The 20,579-nt window shown below is 40.2% G+C and overlaps 1 protein-coding gene across 2 annotated transcripts in view; it reads right to left on the reverse strand.

Annotated features, from left to right (window-relative positions):
- Positions 1-5,863: 5,863 nt before the first annotated feature.
- Positions 5,864-20,579, reverse strand: part of LOC131239657 (probable UDP-N-acetylglucosamine--peptide N-acetylglucosaminyltransferase SEC) — a 34,410-nt gene continuing 19,694 nt past the window's right edge. The window contains exons 14-28 of one of the 2 annotated variants that reach the window (XM_058237465.1): positions 16,928-17,130; positions 16,742-16,838; positions 13,231-13,302; positions 13,033-13,109; positions 12,830-12,946; positions 12,669-12,753; positions 12,407-12,574; positions 8,561-8,671; positions 8,392-8,478; positions 8,171-8,298; positions 7,941-8,023; positions 7,467-7,572; positions 7,229-7,375; positions 6,543-6,663; positions 5,864-6,350 (exon numbers count right to left, since the gene is read on the reverse strand). In XM_058237465.1, the coding sequence (XP_058093448.1) occupies positions 6,237-6,350; positions 6,543-6,663; positions 7,229-7,375; positions 7,467-7,572; positions 7,941-8,023; positions 8,171-8,298; positions 8,392-8,478; positions 8,561-8,671; positions 12,407-12,574; positions 12,669-12,753; positions 12,830-12,946; positions 13,033-13,109; positions 13,231-13,302; positions 16,742-16,838; positions 16,928-17,130 (1,716 nt within the window). In that variant the 3' untranslated portion in view covers positions 5,864-6,236. Of the gene's footprint in view, positions 6,351-6,542; positions 6,664-7,228; positions 7,376-7,466; positions 7,582-7,940; positions 8,024-8,170; positions 8,299-8,391; positions 8,479-8,560; positions 8,672-12,406; positions 12,575-12,668; positions 12,754-12,829; positions 12,947-13,032; positions 13,110-13,230; positions 13,303-16,741; positions 16,839-16,927; positions 17,131-20,579 lie in introns of both variants that reach the window. The other variant, XM_058237464.1, reaches the window with a different exon arrangement.

Raw genomic sequence — 20,579 nt, forward strand, 5'->3', positions numbered from 1 at the left:
TATCCCATTGCCATGTGTACCAAAGGATTGTTGCATTAATGAGGGATCACACATCACTTTCACATTTTTCCAAAGGCAAAGCAACGGGGGGCACTGTTCATCCCTATTATCACCAATTTTTACGAGAGTAAATCGAGATGGGTTGCATGTAATCTAAATAGAGTCAATCAAAATTGGTTGTGTATAATCTGAATGGATTTGAATGGTGTATTTGGAGATCTTTTGGGAAATACGAAGAGGATTCTACGGCGATTAATTAGAGTATATCGAGCGGTGTCACATTATCCACTAAGCGGTTGAGTGAAGAATGATCGTGCTAAAGCAATTACAGGGTAGATGAGAGGTTTAGAAGCAAAGAGAGTTAAGTTGTACTAAACGATTACATCAACTGTCAGAACGTGAAAAACATCTAGATAGTTAGTTTAACGTTATAAATAGCAAAACAAATTGTCTAATATTAATATAAACAAACCAAATTTATCTTTCAAATATTATCATTTATATTCTTAAGTGCAATCCATTTACTTTCTACTTGTCAATTATATTTTGTAGTGTAATCATTTATTTTTTTTCCTACTATTTACGTTCATCGGTGTAAATTGTAGCGTTAATCAAATAACTATAATTTGAATTTATACTCATATGTTAGATTTAGTTCAAACATTAATCAAAGCTCTCCATCTAGGAAAGTGTTCGGCAATTATTCTTTAAAAACCCTTTTCGTATTACTTTTTTATCTGTATCGAAAAATTATTTCATACAAAAGTCAAAGTTATAACCCATTATCATATGATGAACCTTACTCTTTAATTATCATTAAATCATTTTATCATATTGTGCGAGTGGCTAAAAAGGTGACTGATCTTATTTGATGTTAGTCATATATTAGGTATCTGCTTATGTTAGCGCTTAAGGTCACATTTGTTCAGTTTAAATTGAGCCACATTTATCAAGTGATCAAAACTGTAAATCGAGCCGCAACCAATACTACAACGGTCCATATATTGGGAATCACAGCTATGTTTCAAATGGTCTAGATTAACACTAAATGGGTCCCACTTGACATAAATAAAGACCCGTGCATACCTCGTCGAGATGGACGTGAAATTTGTTTTCCTTTTTCAAGCGACGCCTGTTTGTTAGAGTAAAAACCCATTTTGCCCATGGTTTTGCTAATCTATATACCCATCCGTCTTTTGCAAACCGTAGGTGAACTCTGTCACAGGAATCCTTTATGTAGGCCAATCCTAGCCGTTGGTTTGCCTCCTATAGATAGATAGTTATTAACGGAAATAAAACAACACTCCGTGTTTAGAATCCAAACATTGGTATCTGGAATCGTTGAACGGAGATATCTTATAGGATGGTTAATCAACGTTGAGGGGCATGGAACCAACGGTCTGGATTATACAAAACGTGGGCCCACTTTTCAGAATTGAAAATCTGCGCATACAATACAATAACTTGTTGCGTATTGTGTAATTACGCTGCTTTTATTAGACCGGGCAATGGTAAGATACCTCGTGCAAGAACGCCTCACACATGCACGTGAGGTTGTGGCACACGTGACATAGATCAGACCCCACCATCAGGCGGACTTCGCTGTCTAGTCGAGTTGAAAATTCGTCTGGTTTGTTCACTAGGTGGGCTATGCTTGTAGAGGGTTATAAAAAATGATCAACGGTCCTTATTCAATACATCTATATAGCCTTTGAGGAGTAAAAACGAGTAATCCTTTGTAAGAGGTATTAAAAGTTATGGGACACACCTGATGAATGTCCAGGATCGGCTGCAACTGTGAGGATTTAACACTTGTAGCCGAGAAGACTTGGGACTATCTCACGCGCGCGAGCACACTTTGGTACTTATCTGGTTGGAGATAGGGAGGAGGATGATGATTGTAACGACGAAAGAGTGTTTTGGCCTTTTTCTTATGGAATAGACGGCCGAGATTTGAGGACACGGGAAATGAGGAGGGGGATGCCGAGATTGGCAGCACGAACGGCGTGCCGCGTCTTGGAACGGATTGGGATGAGGAGATATCTGATACCGCTGTCGCAGAATACCCGCGCAATGCCACTTTACACGTGCCACTATCCCGGGTCGTAGGTACCCGACGTGGATTTCCTGCGAATTCGCAGGTAGCTCCTGCGCAAGGATGCCAGGTGGGGCCCACTGCAATCTATGTGAGAAATTCATTCCGTCCATCCGTTTTGCAAGCTAATTTTAGGACGTGAGACCAAAAATGAGGTGGATACAAAACTCAAGTGGGTCACACGAGAGGGAAAATTGGGTAAAGGCATTCTCGCCGTTGAAACATTGCTGGACTCCACCTTGATGTTTATATGCTATCCAAACCGTTTATAAGTTCATTCCAAATGGGTTGAAGTGAAAACACCAAAAATATAGCCTGATACGGAACTTTTACGGCCTTAAGAATTCTTCAACAGTGCTCACTGAATGCCCACTATTTCCTCTCGTGTGGCTCACCTGGGTGTTGGATACACCTTTTTTTTTTTTGCCTCCCAGTCTTAAAATGCGCTCTCAAAACGGATGGACGGAGTGGATTTCATACAAACATCTCGGTGGGCCCCACCCAGTATCCTTGCGCAGGAACCTCAGGCGAAAGGCTTCCTAGGAAATCCGCTTCCCACTGTAGACAGGACAAAGCCAGAAATCAAATTGGGGGTGACAGTTTCCATTGCTAACCGTCCATTTGATGGGCCCCAATTTAGAGAACTAAGATCTTATTTTGTAGGCCCACTCCTCTGCAACAGTGCACAGGGGGGTGTGTGGGACCCATGGCGATGTGTGCATGACATCAAGTCTCTCCATTATATGTGCCCCCCCCCTTCTTCTCGTTGAACCCAAAAAATCAGGCTGATAAAAATATCAGGTGGGCCACACCATTTGAGTGGCGTGATTTTGGAGTGTACGTTCATCCTGGCAGGGAGCATCTTCTGAATGGATTGGATGGAATACAACAAAAGCGGTGGACCCCACAATCTGTAAGGTTTTAATGGGGATCCCATACCAACTGTTCCTGGATGTGATCGACCATTACTTATTTAATGTTGATCGGTCTGATTTTTGTTATCGACAGTGAAATGTATGGACCATGTGGACGTATCAGACGCGGTTCTGACTTTACGGTGGGCCTCACACATCGCATTGCAGAATTAGTTTATTCTACAATGTTTGCAGAGAAAGCGGCTTCCATATGGAAACGGATTGGCTACTCCCCCTGCCACCAGCTCCGTGGCTGGTGGTCGGTGCTCTGTGGGTCCCACCATGATGTATGTGTTGCATCCATTTTTATATATCATTTTATGGCTTTATCCCAAAATCTAATGTGGACAACACCACATTAAAACAATAGCAATTGGCTATCCACCATCAAAATCCTCCTAAGGCCAACTATACTGTTTATTTGACATCCAACCTTTTGATTAGGTCATACAAGCCCAGATGAAGAGAAAAAACAAAGAACAGCTCGATCCAAAACTTTTATGGCCCCCAAAATGTTTTTGATTGCCACCCTCATTCAACACTGTTTCCTGAATTGTGGTCCAGTTGATTTTTGGATATGCCTCATTTTTGTAATACTACTGTAAAATGATCTGTAAAAATAGATAGACGGCATGGATGAAACATATACGTCATGGTGGGGCCCACACCACCAACCATTGGCTGGTGTCAGGGGAAGTAGCCAATCCGTTTCCCTTCCATACTTTCAGCTACGAAGGGCATACAACAAGTCCGGTCTGTGAACGGTTTGGTTAGAAAGCGGATTGGCTGGCGGACGTCAGCAAGTTCTGTGGGTCCCATCATGAGGTATGTGTTATATCCAAACCGTCCATCCATTTGGCGAACTAGTCTTAAGGCTTGAGACAAAAAATAAGACAGATCTAAAGATCAAGGGGACCACATTGCAAAAAGATGTGGGAGATTGAACGTCTACTATTGAAACCCTTTTGGGGGTCACAGAAGTTTCGGATCAATATGAAATTTGTTTTTCATCTTCATCCATGTATTTTTGACCTTATTAACAGATTGGATGGAAAATAAACGTTATGGTGGACCGTACGAATTTTTTAATGGTGAAAATCATTATCCTCACTGCTATTTTTGGTATGGTCCATTTGAGCTTTGGATATGATTCAATTTTTGTCTAAAATGCTCTCAAAAAATGGATGAACGGTATGTCATTGTGGGGCCATGTAACTTTGATCTCATTTGAACCGTTCGTACAACTCGAAGCTCGAGGAGCAGCGGCGCTCGTCTTCGCACGTATCTACACCAGCTATATGGCCGGTGTTTGGTACACCAGCCAATCCGCTTCCGTTTGGTCAGGAGAACACATGGTACGTATACAATAGCTGGGTACCTGCTTTATGGCTAGTCATGCTCTTCCGCAACGATACCGGTGCTGGTGGAGGTCTATTTAGTTTTTTGTATTTTCTTCTTACTATTTACTAAAATAGCAGTTATCCATTAATTTCATAGGTGTGGCCTAGCTGGGGAGCGGAGAGCATAGAAATTGGAGGATAATAGCTCAAAAACCTGAAAACATTGAAGAATAAAAAATCAACTTGGCTGATTTGTTAATCTAGTAGAGTTGAACCAGGTGAGTTAGTCAAGTGGACACGCTGGAGCATTTCTCATATCAGGTAAGCTTCTATCTTACACAAGTGGGAAAAGGCTCGTGACACGCCTCCAAAATCTGACTGACGAGTGACGATTGTCCTGCTACGAGGAAGATATGTAGTAGGGTAGGGTAGGGGAAGGGGCGGTCTATTTTAAAAATTTTCGGTCCTGTCTCTATTAGCAAATGGATCCACATTTTTTCAGCAGAAATTCCGATTTTGCACCATAAAGACAAACACCCACTTTATTTAAGAAACATACCTTTCAACCAAATCTAATCCCTTCATAAAACGACGCCTGTTTTTCCAGTATTAAACCATGACCCCCGTCATTGTTTATCAAATGAAGACAGGTGAGGGTTTTAAATTACTGTTTTTTTCTCTTTTTCTAAAGAGGGATTCGTTTTTTAGTTTTTTTTTTTTTTTTTTCATGTCCCCATCATAGACCATCCATCACGAGCACAACAGTTGCTGCCAAATAGACGACGACTTCCCAACCAAATCCAGCTAAAGGATTCAGTAATTCCTATATCAGGTGAATCAGTCCAATTGAGCATGTGACACAATGGACATCTTTTCTTAATAACCGTCCAATTTCCTCATACACAGGCTACCTGATCTTGCTTCTTCACCCTTCAATCGTGTGTTCCCTCAAAATGGCCCACAAATATGCAAACTGATTGATAGAAACACCTTTTTCCCAGTCAAATCCATATGTTTCATATTGTGTGGCCCATCCAAGGTGTGCAACATGCACCTAGGAATCTACAAAGTGAAGCGGGACAAAAATACAAGAGCTTCCCACGTGTTCCACATTGGCACGTATGCCTGCCTGTGTAGGAATTTGCACTGGGCTCCCCCTCATGCGTAGAATGGCCCTGAGATATGGACTGATATCCCTCTCCCTCATCTTCATTTCCAGTCTTGAGTGCAGCAGATACATGATGCAATTGCTTACGGTGAACCCTTCCAAAGGATTTCATCTGAGGATTCATAATGCTCCTTGTATTATATAGCCAGGCCATTCATGACTGACAGTAAGACCAGCCTGCTCATCAGCTTGGACATTTACACGCTAAGGTCAATCATTTACTGTCGTCCATTTGCCAATCTGTTTCTTGGACCTGACAAGTAGAAGCATCCATTGGGCAAGGGCATCTTCACTGTCGGCCCCACTAAATTAATGGGTTGGATCTAATTCTAAAACACTCTCAAAATAAGGATATAACTGCATCTTACTTGAAAAAGGACCTGAGTTGCTGTGTATAAATATCATATATATGTGTGTGTATAACATGTGATATATGAATAATAATAATAATAAAAGCATGTCTGGAAGGGAAAGAGTTTACCTACACCAGTATTCTGGCTGCGACACAATGGCTATCCAACCGTTACAGACTCTGCAGCCCTGCAGTCCTCTAAAATACAATCTGCGGCTTTCCTTCCACACTGGCCGTATACGAATACATCTTCAGTGCATCATTTGGACAACCAACCTCAGACTCCATATTGTATCTCTGTCTTGTTTATATATGTAAATATATGATTTCTCTTCTTTTCTCTATCTACAGTTCCCTCTCTCCCAAGCTATCTGTCATGTGGGAACTCAGTATCATTTTCAGACACTTTGAAGGGCTGTGGATGCCCGCCCGAGCAGTACAGATTCCACATCTTGAAATACGCCCTCTCCAGATTCCTCACCTGGATATCATTTCAACTGAGTCATCAAAAGATCCAATGTCCAACTCCATTGCCAGCACAAGATTTATAAAAATAAAAATTATTTAAAATAAATAAATAAATAAATAAATAACAAGCACCCCTATTTACTGATTACTCTAAAGCAGGCCATGTCACTAAGGACTTTACCGGTACATCTCCTTAGTAACTTACCCAGCGTGCTGCATCGAATAAGGGGCAAGTCATTCGGACTGCCTTGAGCTTATTTGTAAGCGCCTGGAGCTTGGGACGATTTTCCGCCAATTCTACTGCCTTCTCTTCATACTCTTTCATGCTAGAATACCAAATAACGCCAGATAAACAAAGAAAAATGACTATGAATGGAATTTGTGGAATGCTACTTGCAAGCTGCAATTGCAAAATAAGCACCCAAATGCATGCAGGATCCAGGCCACTCATCACACCAACCTTGTAGTGAATTTGCATTATCCCAAAAAAATCAGGCTGTTCAAAATGATACACATCGAGGAATATAGACTGTCGAAAAGTGGATGGCTGAGGATCCAAATGGCACTTGCACACACGACAGCCCACCTGATGCATCAAAAAACCCAAATGCCTGGATGGCCAGACAAACAGCCCAAATCTCACATATACACCATTTAAGTCCGTGTGATTGGATTGTATTTAGCACTAGCAGATCCACATCCAACGTACAAGTGACCCGCCCACCTGATGTATGAAACGACCAAATGTCCGGGCTGGAACAGATTTAACAGTGGGGTCCGCATCCCGATTTCACAGGTGTATCATGTTGGACACATGGTTTGCTGGTATTTGGCTCTTCAAGATGTGTGCTTGAGAAAGAATTTCTACATGGTATTATTTATTCAGATTACCTGCTGACAATCATCTCTTCCCCAACTCCAGTGGCTAGACACAACGAACCGGCCACCCTGGTTGCCATTTTCTCAAGGGGCAGCGTCACCATTGGCAGACCGGCCCACAGGACATCCGTGCCCGTTGTGTGGGCATTGCACAATGGCCTACTCAGAATAAATCATCATTGCAATGTTAGCAAAGGTGACCTTTTTAAGTATCAAGAAAACATTGAAAGACATGGAAGGATAAGCTTACGTGTCAAGGAATAGATCTGCTAGAGCACTGCGCCTTATATGTTCATTTTTCACAGCTACGTCTGTGAAAATGATCTGATCCGGCCGCACACCCTGTGCAACAGCATCTGCAAATGCCAGTTGGACACAATGTCAACTGAGGAATTGGGACAAAAACAAAGGGCTTAAACTATATAAAGAGGATATATAGAATGCCAATCCAAGCATTCATTCACCAAACAAATTCTACAAGTGGGCCTGCCTTCTGGTGAAATGAATCATTTGTGCAGTGGATGGGAGATACCCCCAAAGTGGCCTCATTAGATGATCTTAGCTGTCTAATTTGGTCCTAAATAACAAGGAGAGTTGGTTGAAATTGTTTTTTTATTGGATGGCTGGGATCGTCTGATAATAATAATAAATAAATAAAACTGCTAAACTCGATTAAGCATTATCTAACAAGATGTCATGAAAGAAAAGTAGTCCCCCAACTTACATGCACGCAGTCTCATCTCACCGGCAGCTGGGAATCTGAGAAGCCACAGTGCACTATTTGGAACACGCTTAAGGATATTACACCTGAAATGTACAATACAGGCTAATCATATATAGATGGCTTAAAAGATATTCTCATGGCAGTACTGGTTGATATTAGAGTATCCATAACCCTGGGCATGCACGTGATTAAAATACCAAGTAAATATATAAAGAAAAAGTTAATATTACCAAGTATTGAAGATCTCAGGGTCCATTTTGTACAATTGATTGAAGCATGCAAATATGAATTTTTCTTCAGGCAATCCATAATCTGCTCGCTTATGCCGACAGATTGGGTCCAAAACATCACGATTTTTCTGAGAAAGAGGAATCGCATAAAAAAGCATTCATATTGGATAGATATTATAAATGCATTACTCAACAACAAAGCCTAGTGATCTCAAAATCACCTGCTTGTAGTCATTGACGAAGTAACAATGAGGGAGATGGACAAGCTTCTCCGAATAAATATGTGAAAACCGCATGGGTGACACAAACTGCAACAAATAGTTTATCAAAGTAAGGTAGATTGAACAGGAAACCAAGAGAAGTTTCAGGGAGTCAGACTCAGATACACACCTCATCTGTGACCAAATAGTCGATATAAGTTGCACCCGTGGTCCCAGGGAAGCCCATATAGGAAACTTGAATCGGTGCTGGCTGCATTGCAAATATTTCATTCCTCGCACCCTATGCAATTAACAGATGAAGGTTACAGAAGCTTTTGTTGTCATTATTATTGCTGTTTGAAAGTTATATGAAGGTTAAAGAAGTTAACAAAGCAAAGGACCTAAGGAAAAGGAGAGTTGACAAAGCCAGTAATGCATAAGTGAGGAATTCAAGCACAGACTTTGGAAGCCACAGTTTATTTGGATCTATAATGATATGTTGAAAGCTTTTATAGCACTTTCAGGGTGATAACCTTTTGTTTTGCAGTCCTGCCAATGTTGGACAGCTATATTAAATTGGGAAAGAAAACATCATAACAAGCACTGACATACACCAGCATGGTCACATGTGTTGGGGCACATAGCTAAGTCAGTGTCTAACTTTTTTATCCACTTTCAGTCTATTTCGTTTGTATGCCTCTTTAAAAACCAAGTCCTTTCATTACACCATTAGTTGTGATTTGTGAACACTGAAGATGACAGGAATTTTCTTCCTTTATGGTTTTTGTTAATCCATAGTAATATAAAACCCCATTTCCAAAATAAGATAAATGGCCTTCTTGAATATTCTAATAAAGTACTTCATTTTCAGATGCACAGGAGGAAGGCCACGAGTTTTAAATTGATGCAAACAATTTTGCATTAAGATTCTTTTATTGATAATTGACAGTCAATATTGGAACACTAACTTCAATTTTCTCAGTGGGCACGGGAAGTTGGTGCACACCACCATAAAAAGACAATACGGGGGACCTACAAACACGGATTGCGTACTGAGTAAACTCTGTAGGGCCCACCATGATGTGTCTTATCCACGTTGTCCATCCATTTTTCCAGCTCATATTAGGACATAAGCCCAAAACTAAAGCATATCCAAAGATCCAGTGGACCACACCACAGGAAACAGTGGGAATTGAAAGCCTACCATTGAAAACTTCTTGGAAGCCACAGAAGTTTTGGATCAAGCTGATATTTGTGTTGTCCCTTCATCCATGTTTGTGTGACCTTATGAACAGTTTGGATGACAAATAAACATCACTGAGGGCCCTAGGAAGGTTTCAATGGTGGATGTCATTAATCCCCACTGTTTCCTGTGGTGTGGTTGACTTGAGCTTTGGATATGCTTCAATTTTCGGATCATGCCCTAAAATAGGCTGATAAAATGAATGGGCTCCATGTATATACATTGTGGTGGGACCCGCAGAGTTTACTCAGTACTCAATCCACATCCAGGGACCTACAAACATCTCAAAAAAAGAGGATTCAAGAGCAAATTTCGAAATGCATGTTCTGATTGACAGCTCAGTAGACAATGCACATCCGGGATCTACAAGCTTTCAAAATACGAGGATTCAAGAGCAAATTTTGAAATACGCATTCAGATTCACTACTCAGTACGCGATTCACATCCAGAATCTCAAACATTTCAAAATAAGAGGATTAAAGAGCAAATTTTGATATGCGAGTTCAGATTCACACCCACCATTATTGATTTGGTGGGTAGACATGTATATGCCAGCATCGGTGCATGCTCACAAACTTTTCCCTTGTGATTTTTGCAAAGTTCGATACATGCCACATCCTAAGCTTCAGATGCTACACGATTTTTTCCCATATTCAGATGCGACTAACAAATCTTAGGAAATAACTAAATAATCATCAAACTGCAGCGTTGTTTAATTATATAATTTCAATCAATATGGTTTTTAATCAACTATATAAATTCAAAATAAAATAAGCGATAATAGACAAATAAATAGAAGAGGCTCTGAAAGTTCCGGGGATTTTAAATATCATTAGATGTGAAATTCCAAACTGATGTAGATAGAATCCATGAAGGGAGTCAAAGGAATAGTCAAACTTTCATCCACTAGTCAAACTAACCAAACTGCCAAAGATAGTCGAGGATGGGTCAACTTTTCTTCTCGATATTAAATTTAAAGATCTAGCCAAACAAATATTTAAAAAATAATAATAATAAATAAATAAATAAAACAGATGTGGATCCCGAAATTGGGAGAGATTGAGAATCCATGGGAAAGTGAGGGGTAAAAAGTGAGTATGATCAATGTTAATCAAACCTGTTCAAACAACTGGTTAATCCTAATAGAAGAGTTGGAAGAATGCACCAATCGTCTGCATTCAATGAAGAAAAGACCAAATATTCAGTGGTAGGATCTTCCAACTTAGGAGATCTTTTGCGTGTGGTCCATCGAATCAATGACTTGGACAAATCAAGCATGGCCCCCACAGTGCACAAAAGGAATTATTACTGTTTGTTACAAATAGGATTGGTGGTAGTTTAATAGATAATATTCTCAGATCAGGCTTATAACTGGAATCTACCCTGAGGTTCATTTCATATTCTCAGGATGACCACAGAAAGAAAACATTTGATACTAAATCATACACACCACACTGAGGAACAAGATGGTGAGTTATTTCTATCAAATGATTATGGTTGTCAAGTATAAACTTACTACCATTAACTTCATCTTATTACTTCTCACTTTCTGAGGTGTTAAAATTTCCAAAACTAGCTACATGCTGACACCAAGTTTACCTTCATAAGTATTAAAAACTGGAAACCTTGAATCGAAGCTAAAGAAGGAATATGTCTAGGGGTGAAATGGGTCAGGACAGTTCGGCAGACATTAGACACAGCCCGATAATTAACTCTTCTGAACCTGGATTTGGACCATTGGAGCAGATCTGGTTCCAAAACGCCATCCCCCTTGGAGCTGGTCTGGTTCTGAATGTTCACCACAATTACTAAATGGCCGGGTCCTCAACCTCTCAAAAATAACCTGACCAACCCGCCCCAGACCTGTTGTCTTAATGGGTGTGATTTGGACCAACCTAGAATGGACACGACCTACCCCACTGGAGAGCCAAGCCACCCTTTTTCATGTGTAACTTTCCCGCATCTTATATTGGGAGATAAAGAGGTCTATGTGTTCGTGACTCTACTGGTATATGCTATATTTAGATATTGAATACTATATGTATAAATTGTTCAAAGGTGATTCTTTTACTGTCAAATTAGTTCATCGAATATAATTATACCTGGATGTGTTCATAATCTCTTCTCCACATTTACGTAAGATGGTATTAGACCATGTGCTTTTGGAGCTCATGTGATTTATGCCCAGAAACAACCAGCATGATTGAGGCATCATTTGAGTGAAAACCCCACTATTTTTCAGACCCGACTGAAACCCAACTGATCCTCTAACAGCAGACCCAGCCCATTAAATAAACATGTCAGCTTATTTCAACTAGGAGTCTAGGACCTGACCCAGATATTGCTGGGTTGCATCTGGGCCATTATGCAGACCCAATTATTAACTGGGTTGGGGATGGAACTTCCTTTGATCCAACCAGAAGGAAGTTCCAGGCCCAACCCCTAAACGAGCAATTACCAGTGAAACTCAGAGAAATGAAACATTTAACATAGATTGAAGTTAGACCACCCCTGAAAGTAACAAGTTTCAAGCCTAAGTCATGGGATAATCTATATGGCCACTCTGAAGCAATAAAAAGAGTCCACGTCCAATCAAAGCCATACATCACAAAAATTAGCGCTTCAAGACATTTGCTTGCAACTGGCAATTTAAAATGCAGATTAGTCTTACTTCAAAATGCAAGAAAAATCCCTTCCAGCATACAAAACAGACAATTCACCAACAATTTTAAAAAATTCTGCCTTCAGGGCCACATGATTGATGTCGTCTCAAAGCAACAGAAGAATTCACACCTTTGTGTACCCATTAAGGTTGACCAAGATCTGTATCTTATCCTCATTAATCAATCGTGCAATTAGATCAGATGTCATTGAAGACACATCTATGAAGTGCTCAGTTTCAGATTGGATGCGCTGTCTCCATTCAGTCCCATCATTCTGACTTAGTGCATAACAGAAAACCTGCAGATTCGATTCATGAATTCCCCAATTAATGACAAGAAAGAATACTAAGACTTGATAATTAGACTAAAAAAGAAATTCTAGATCTTCAAACCTCAACGTTGTCTCTGTTGTGCATGCCAAACACTGAACCCATAAGATGTGACAGCGGGTGGTTACCAAAGTCACTACTCACATATCTGCCAAAAGAATACCAACTTTAGAAACAGATAATAAAAATGTGATCAGTACCCAAAAGCAGAAAGGAGAACTTACCCCACCCTGAGTCTCCCATTCTTACCGTCCCCCTTGACAGGCAGGGGAGTAGGATGAGTGAATGCTGGGAGCCCGTAGCGCGATGCAATCAAAGAACAGTGTGCTGCATATTTTTTACTACGTAGACGAGAAAAATCATGAGACTATGCTTTATGTTACCCTTGTCATTTGTTCGGTATACCTTAATAAAAATGGAAGGTTACCTAATTTCCAGGGCAAGAATTGGATCAATTGGGTACGCAATTGCATGAAATGGTTGAACACTTGGAAGAACTGACATCTGGAGATGAAGCATTAATTCTTTTAGAATGTAATTTCTGAGCATACAATTAGCAATAATTTAAAAAAAAAAAAAAAAACAAAAAAAACAAAAAATCTCAAATTGTGGGGTGTGGACAAACCTTTATTTGTCTTCTTATAATCCCTTCCACTTCGATGAATTTGCTTTCGCGATCATCCCAATTGCAGACACACTGAAGAAAGAATAAAAGAATATTTTTTTGTTGATGTTTGGTGAGGCATAACTAGTGTACATCACTCTAGTATTACATGATCTATCTTGTTAAATTGGCCACAGAGTCACAAAAAAAAAAAAAAAAACTACAATTCCATTTCAAGCACATTAAATCTCCAGACTTGGACCGAATGATGCACAGCGCACACCTATGAAGTATTTGTCAAGTAGAGAGCAATGCATTTGCATCCAAACACTTTTGAGAAATGTATTTTAAAAAAATACTTGTGCTTTGCAGGGATTTTTTTAACAGTTTATTGTTCCAGGCTTATTTTAGTTTTTTTTTCTATTTTTTCCCCTTTGAAAAGACAGCATATCACATTAAAGAACTCCAGTTTTGTCAATTTAATTCAGTAATGGAGTAGGGATAAAAAAGAAAAAAAAGAAAAAAAAAAAACTAGATTCTTCAATACAGCCCCATAACTAATGATTTTCCCAATGCAAACTGACAGAATGGTCAATCTCTCACTTGGTAGTGAGATGTGAGCATGGATTGCCCAGCACCGACTAAAGAGGAGAAGAAGGTCGGTATGCAAGATCCAAACCCATCTGCCTTTTCCAGAGGTAGAGCAATCCTTCCTGCAGGAAATCAAGATTGTGCTCCTGCAACAGTCAAGATTTGTACCCTGCGAGGATATTAGTAAATGCAGAATCGGCTCCAAGTTTGTTTCTCCTTTCCCTTTCAAAAGACTGCCCAAAATCAAAGAAACATCATCTCATCAGCCACCCTAGCATCGATCCAAATGGGATCCCACTAAAAGGATGAAACAAAGAACAAAAATGACAAGGCTCTCGTAGATGAAATCCCATTCTACAGCGGGAGCCAATAAAAAAAGAGCACCCCTAGAGCCCCGTCCCTAATCAGAGAGGTCAACGAAATGCCTCTGAATGGCACCTTTCAAAGGACCCAACTGAACAGCAAGGATGTAACAAATTCTTTAGAGAGGGTATCATCGCCTGCTCATCACAATAAGGATGTAACAAACTCTTTAGAGAGGATATCATCGCCTGCTCATCACAATAACCCCTAGAATCCCTTTCTCTCCACAGCTCCCATGATACTACATATGGAACCATCTTCCAGCTGACAATCACATGCGGAGGGAAAGGACAAGCCATTCATCTCTCAAAAACCCAACAAATCAACCAGCACATCTAAAACCCAACAAATGTTGAACAACTACGAGAAACAAGCTGTTGATGGTGCAAAAATATATCATCCACAGATTCCTCATGCTGCAATATGTTCTCATGCCAAAATGAATTTTGAGAAGTTACTGTTCCATAACCACTGGTGAACTTCACCGAGATCCAGCTCATTTGACTCTTTCCATCATGGAACTCCTTGAATCTCATTCTCACGAACCATAATGCCTATAAAACTAAAAACATCAACCGGCATGGTTCAAACTTCATTCTATAGGACAGACCATATGCATCAAATCAACATCTAATGAGTCCCTTGGATAAACAATGCACATTCAGAATAAATTTCAGCAAAATAGAAATGCTTTTTTGGGCCTAGTAGATATGCATTCCTAATAGATGCCACCTGGCCAACTCTGGATCAACTCAATGATATCACAAGTAGAAGACCCACCTGGCCACCTCCATTGGCTTTCTGGATGACATTTGATGTGTTTGCTACTTTTGGTTATGAAATCTTGGATCTACACAGGAGAATAGTTTTATTATTGATTGGGAATATTACTGCACGTACATTTACCCACCGGGCAGCTTGTGGGGCACAGGAGGCAGTCTAATCCTCTTGAATCGCCCCTTAACCATCCAGCATACACTGCGCATTCTCCCGTGATGAGAGAAAACACCCAATAATTTGCTCCAGTTACTCAGCATCTTCAAAATACTTCCAAGTTTGATGTTCCATCCATTTCAAAACTAGCAGTGTTTAGTCAGTGCTACCGCATTTCACTCTCTATGTGGAAGAGTTTTGGGTAAGTTTTTCAGCTTCAATTTGAATTGGAAGGTAGAAATCAACACAACGGGAAGAGCAGAACGTTATTTAGGTAGGCAGTTAAACTAAGGTGTCTCAATGGTTCTCCATAATGTATGCCTTTTGTGCATAGTGGGGCCCTTGAGATTAAGTATTTTAGAAAATTAGAAGGGATGTTAGAGAATGGGCAGTTTCTGTTTGTAGTTCTGATGATATGACTGTGCATCCTCTTTTCGATTGTAGTTAGGTCATGCTGTATTGTTTTGGCTTGCTTTCAAGCCCCTTTTTTAATAAAATTCATCTTTATCCTTCAAAAAAAAATAAAAACTAAGGTGCATCTCAAAATTGAGAAATTTGATTATGGTTCAGTGCAAATCCTTTTACACAGGTCTGATGTGGGGTCTGTTGGGGCTAAACTTTCAATCGAGCAGTGTGTTGGGTCATGGGACACCTCATGATGATCACCTTTGCCAGACTTAAGGAGTCTAACTAGGCCAAAAGTCAGGAATGATCCAGACCATTGGATCTGCCTCAAGCAGTCCATCAAATGTCCACTTGGGTCAAAGTGGTAAGTCCTCTTGTGAACCATCAATAATGTTAGCCTTTGGACCAATATAGGTGGTCCAAATAGTGGCCGTCTTGGGTCAATGATGGTGATCCTCATGTATTATGTCAAAAATACAAGCTAAATGGTCCAACTATGGGCCAAGCTAAACAGTCGGACAGTGGGCCACAAGTCAACACTGGAGGAAAATTCAACCTAGATGCTCCCTGCATTAGTAAACCTTTCTCTGGTTCATTCAGGGAGGAAAAAAAAACACTATTGCAAGGATGATGCTAAGGCATTGTTGCAGCTTTCAAAGTTGTCCAGAGGGTTTATGAGGGACTTCTTAATAGAAGAGGAGATTCAGGAAACACTGTCTTTAGCAGAAAAAGTAAAAGAAAATGAAAAATAAATCCTAGGCCATGTTCATTGGCAACAATTTGCTTGAAGAGGGGTAACACTTTATTCAGTGGGCAATCTCTGCTCCAACATAGTTTGTACTTTTTACTTCTTTACTTATTAAAGACTGTTGACTTATCAAAGAAAAGATGAGTGCATTTACTAACAGCAAAAACTGAATGAGTTTTGTTTAGCTTGACTGTACTATGAAAACCAGTGTGTGTGTCAGCAAGTCCAAAAGAAGCACATTAGGAGATAACTTGGGCATATATAATTTGAGCGGAATGACACTTATTATTGATTTGAAGGATATTGTATTCCTCTTCGATGTATTGGCTGTACAAATCCTATCAATGAGCTTGTGGTTGTGTCATGGAGCATGCTCTACCATATAAATATGGAAGATTTTGTACAACTCTCTGTATTCACTGGGAAATGACTACAAAAGCCACAGAAGTGTCCTCTTTAACTTTTAAAAAATACAAAACCATGGCCCTATACCTGTAAAGTGTGTAAAAGATTACAAGTTGCTTCTGGAAAATCGGGGCGCAGAAGCAATGCCTGCTTGTAACTCTTAATTGCTGCTTCAACATGCCCACTGCAAAGAACAGAAAAAAAAGTTCAACAATGATATAACAGTCCAGCCATGGCCTTTGATGCTAATTGAAGAAGAAACAATAGCCTTACCTGTCTTTGTAAGCCGAAGCCAGATTTGCATGAGCTTCAGCCATGTTTGGTCGGATAGTAACCGCTCGTAAGTAGTCTTGAATTGCTTCACTAACTCTACCAATCTCCTTGAAAGTGTTGCCCCTATTAACAAGCCCATCAGCTGCCAAAGGATCTATACGAAGGACTTCATTGTAGCAAGATATAGCATCTGCATAATTTCCCTGCCATTGACCAGATAACCCATCAGAATGTTGAAATAAGCTGAGCTACTGACACTTGAAGCCACTTTAAACATCCTCCCTACAATTTTTTTGGGTTCTTAGGCAAAATCTCTGCATGCAGTTCTTCAATTCTTTGCGTGTGATGGTGGTGTTGGTGATCGTGGGTAGTAGGGGGCAGTCTACATCAAGGTATTCCATAAAGGTAATGGTGGCCAAAATGACCACTGCCATTACCATTATGATACAGGTCACAGCAGCAGTTGTGGAATTTTTTATTTTATTTTATTTTATTTTATTTTTACGTAACGGCCCCGGACTGTTACAGGGCTGTTACGGGACTGTTATGGGTCATTTTTTACATAACGGCCGCTACACCTGTTATCACCCCATAACACGTAACAGTAACCACCATTATCATTATAGCCGTTATGTAACCGTTCCAGAATATCTAGGTCACCATGTTCTTCGCATTGTTTTTAATAGCATTCATAGCGTAGTTTAGCTATAGCGCTGTCACAGCATGCACAAATAGTGCAAGTCCTGTGTAGCATACACTGTGGGATGTAGCATACGTTTCCCTATGCACCGGTGTCTTTTTGTTTTCAGACTTAAAACCTTAGAATTTTTGTTATGTTAGTACAACACATATTCAACAATGATGATGACACATCCTCCCTACAAGTGGAACTGAAGTCTGAAGTACAGATATTCATAACATCCAATCTTTGGGTCCAACTGTGGATGGAGCATATCTCAAGAATCGCACATAGACAATCATAACCATTTGTACAAGTGAACCAAATGTATGGCTAAAGAGCTACAACCATTTTTAAATGGTGAGAAACTAACACTAGAATATAACACTTATCAAGCAAACCGTCAGAGAAGGCTTTCAAAATCCCTACCATCTAGCCACAAGCATGGTGTGCCGTAAAGGCCGTTACGTAAAGGTAAAGATGGCAACCATTACATGGTACGGGGTTGTAAAGGCCGTTACGGAAAAAATGACCCATAAAGGACATTACAACCCCCGTAACAGCCTGTTACGCCTCCCATATAGGCCGATACATTTTTTTCGGGGATTTTTTTTTTCAATAAAAAAGAAAGAGACCGTAACGGCCGTTATGGCCCCCATAACAGCCGTTACACCCCATATCATAAAGGTAACGGTAGTGGCCGTTATGGCCACTATTACAATTAGGGAATACCTTGGCCACAAGACACTTCAGCCCCAAAAAAATCACAGATTCAATTCAATTCTCTCAATCCACACAACCACTTGGAATAAAAACCTAGGGGAACTTTGGCTAAATTTTCATGGGCATTGGAGCTCAAACAAAAAAGAAGATCAGAGATTTCCCCCTTTTCATGTCCATATGCTATGGAGCTCAAATTTGGTTTTTTATTGATTTAAAGTTAAATAAAGGTATACTTATTTCTCTTAATTCAAGATAATTATTTATATTTTATTTCAATTGATTTAATTATTGATTTAGATTTAGGATTTTTTGTGTTTTTTTCATTTTTTCCCTTTTTGGAGGCCATTTCCTACTCAACATTGTAGAAAGAGATTGTTCTACACCCATTTGCTGTGTTTGGGCCTACTATGGCGTATGTATGGCATGGCATCCAACCCGTCCAATCCATCATGTGGGCCACCACCACATTACAACGGTGTTTTGGAGTGGTTCTCCATTATTTCCTTGGTGTGGCCCATGTGACGATTGGATAAGCCTGATTTTCTTTTCTTTTTTTGTGGTGGCTGTCCATTATTTTCTATGGTGTGGCCTAGCATCATCATCCAAAAGCATGCCATCCAACCCATCCAGTCCAGTAGGGTTTTTCATCACCTAAAAGCCGACACGCAGCAAGTTGAGAAGTGTATCCCATTTCCGTCCATGGTCAGGGTGTGTAGGTTGGTTAAAAATGATCCAAGCCACCAGTTTCTCCTGTTGAATCTGTTTCCAACTCAACTATATATAGGTCATCATGTTCTAACTCGACTATCTAAAGGTCATCATGTTCCAACCCTGTTGACTACCTAAAGGTCATCATCCATATAGTCATGCGGATAGGATCGCCAGTTTGGTCTGGCTTCCATCCGCAGGCCATCCATGGAAAAACCAAATAAATGGACGGTCCATATCCACCACACAACCTGACGTGTGGATCCTTGTGGGGCGAGGCAAGTCCCTCCCTAATCCACCAAGGCGCGAGCTCTTTCTTCTCTGTCAGTTAAAGGATTATATTACCTACTAATTAAAAGTTGCATATGCAGGGGATTTTAGAAACAAGCCCAAAGGAATGGCCGGCAACAAGAACCAAAGCCTTCAGATGAAGAGACCAAAGAAACAGAAGAAAAGGGCTCACAAAACAAAAACGAAAAAAACAAAAAACAAAAAAAAAAAAAAAAGCTCATTTGGCGGGCTGACAAAACGTTAAAACCTAAATTGGTCGGGAAGCTCGGAAGGCAAAACCACCTTACTGTAGAGTGAGGCCCAAAGGAATGGGTGGTAGCAAGAGCCAAAGCCCTGACATGAAGATGGAAAAGAAACAGAAGAAAATGGCTTACAAAAAAAAAAAAAACAGCTACTTGAAAGAGCTGATTTAGTGGGCGGCAACAAGAGCCAAAGCCTCAAGATGAAGAGACAAAATAAACAGGAGAAAAGGGCTCACAAAACAAAACAAAAAACATCGCTACATAAAACAGTTGATTTGGTGGGCTGACAAAATGTGAAAACCTGAGTTGGTTGGGAAGCTTGGAAGGCAAAACCACCTTGCTGTAGAGTGAGGCCCCAAGAAATGGGCAGTAACAAGACCCAAAGCCCTGAGATGAAGAGGCAAAAAAAACAGAAGAAAATGGCTTGCAAAAAAAGGGCTACATGAAACAGCTGATTTAGTGGGCTGACAAAATGTGAAACTGACATCAGATGAGAAGCTTGGAAGGCAAAACTATGTTGGTGTGGAGCGAGAGTTTCATTTGGGTCCCTGACATAAATAACTCATTCCCAAATTTGTAGTGCCAGGCGTCGAGATAACAATACTCCAACTGACTCAAGCAGTATCCATTGTTCAAGATGTATCGGCACATGTACGAGCTTTCAAGGTGAGCACCTCTCGCTCTAGGATCAACACATGTGAGGCAACTATAACAGCCTCCTGCGCTCCAAAGAGTCTGACCAAATTACCCACTTCATTACTTCTCTTGCCTCCCCTCGTACCTTCAACCACTCCCATCAATACACTGCCTAAACATAAAACAGCATAACAAGAGAGAAAGAGTCGATGTAGTGATCTGATTAAGTAGGATTACGTCATTTCGATATTCCTTTTCTTACCTTTTAAAAAATGAAAGAATGGTGTCCATGAACAGGAGTGCAAAGGCAATTGCCTAGACGAAGCAACTCCTGGGCTCGTTTTTTTCTCTCTTGCTTTCTTTGAAAGGCAAC

This window comes from Magnolia sinica, chromosome 3, assembly GCF_029962835.1.
Source record: "Magnolia sinica isolate HGM2019 chromosome 3, MsV1, whole genome shotgun sequence".
Lineage (NCBI taxonomy): Eukaryota > Viridiplantae > Streptophyta > Magnoliopsida > Magnoliales > Magnoliaceae > Magnolia > Magnolia sinica.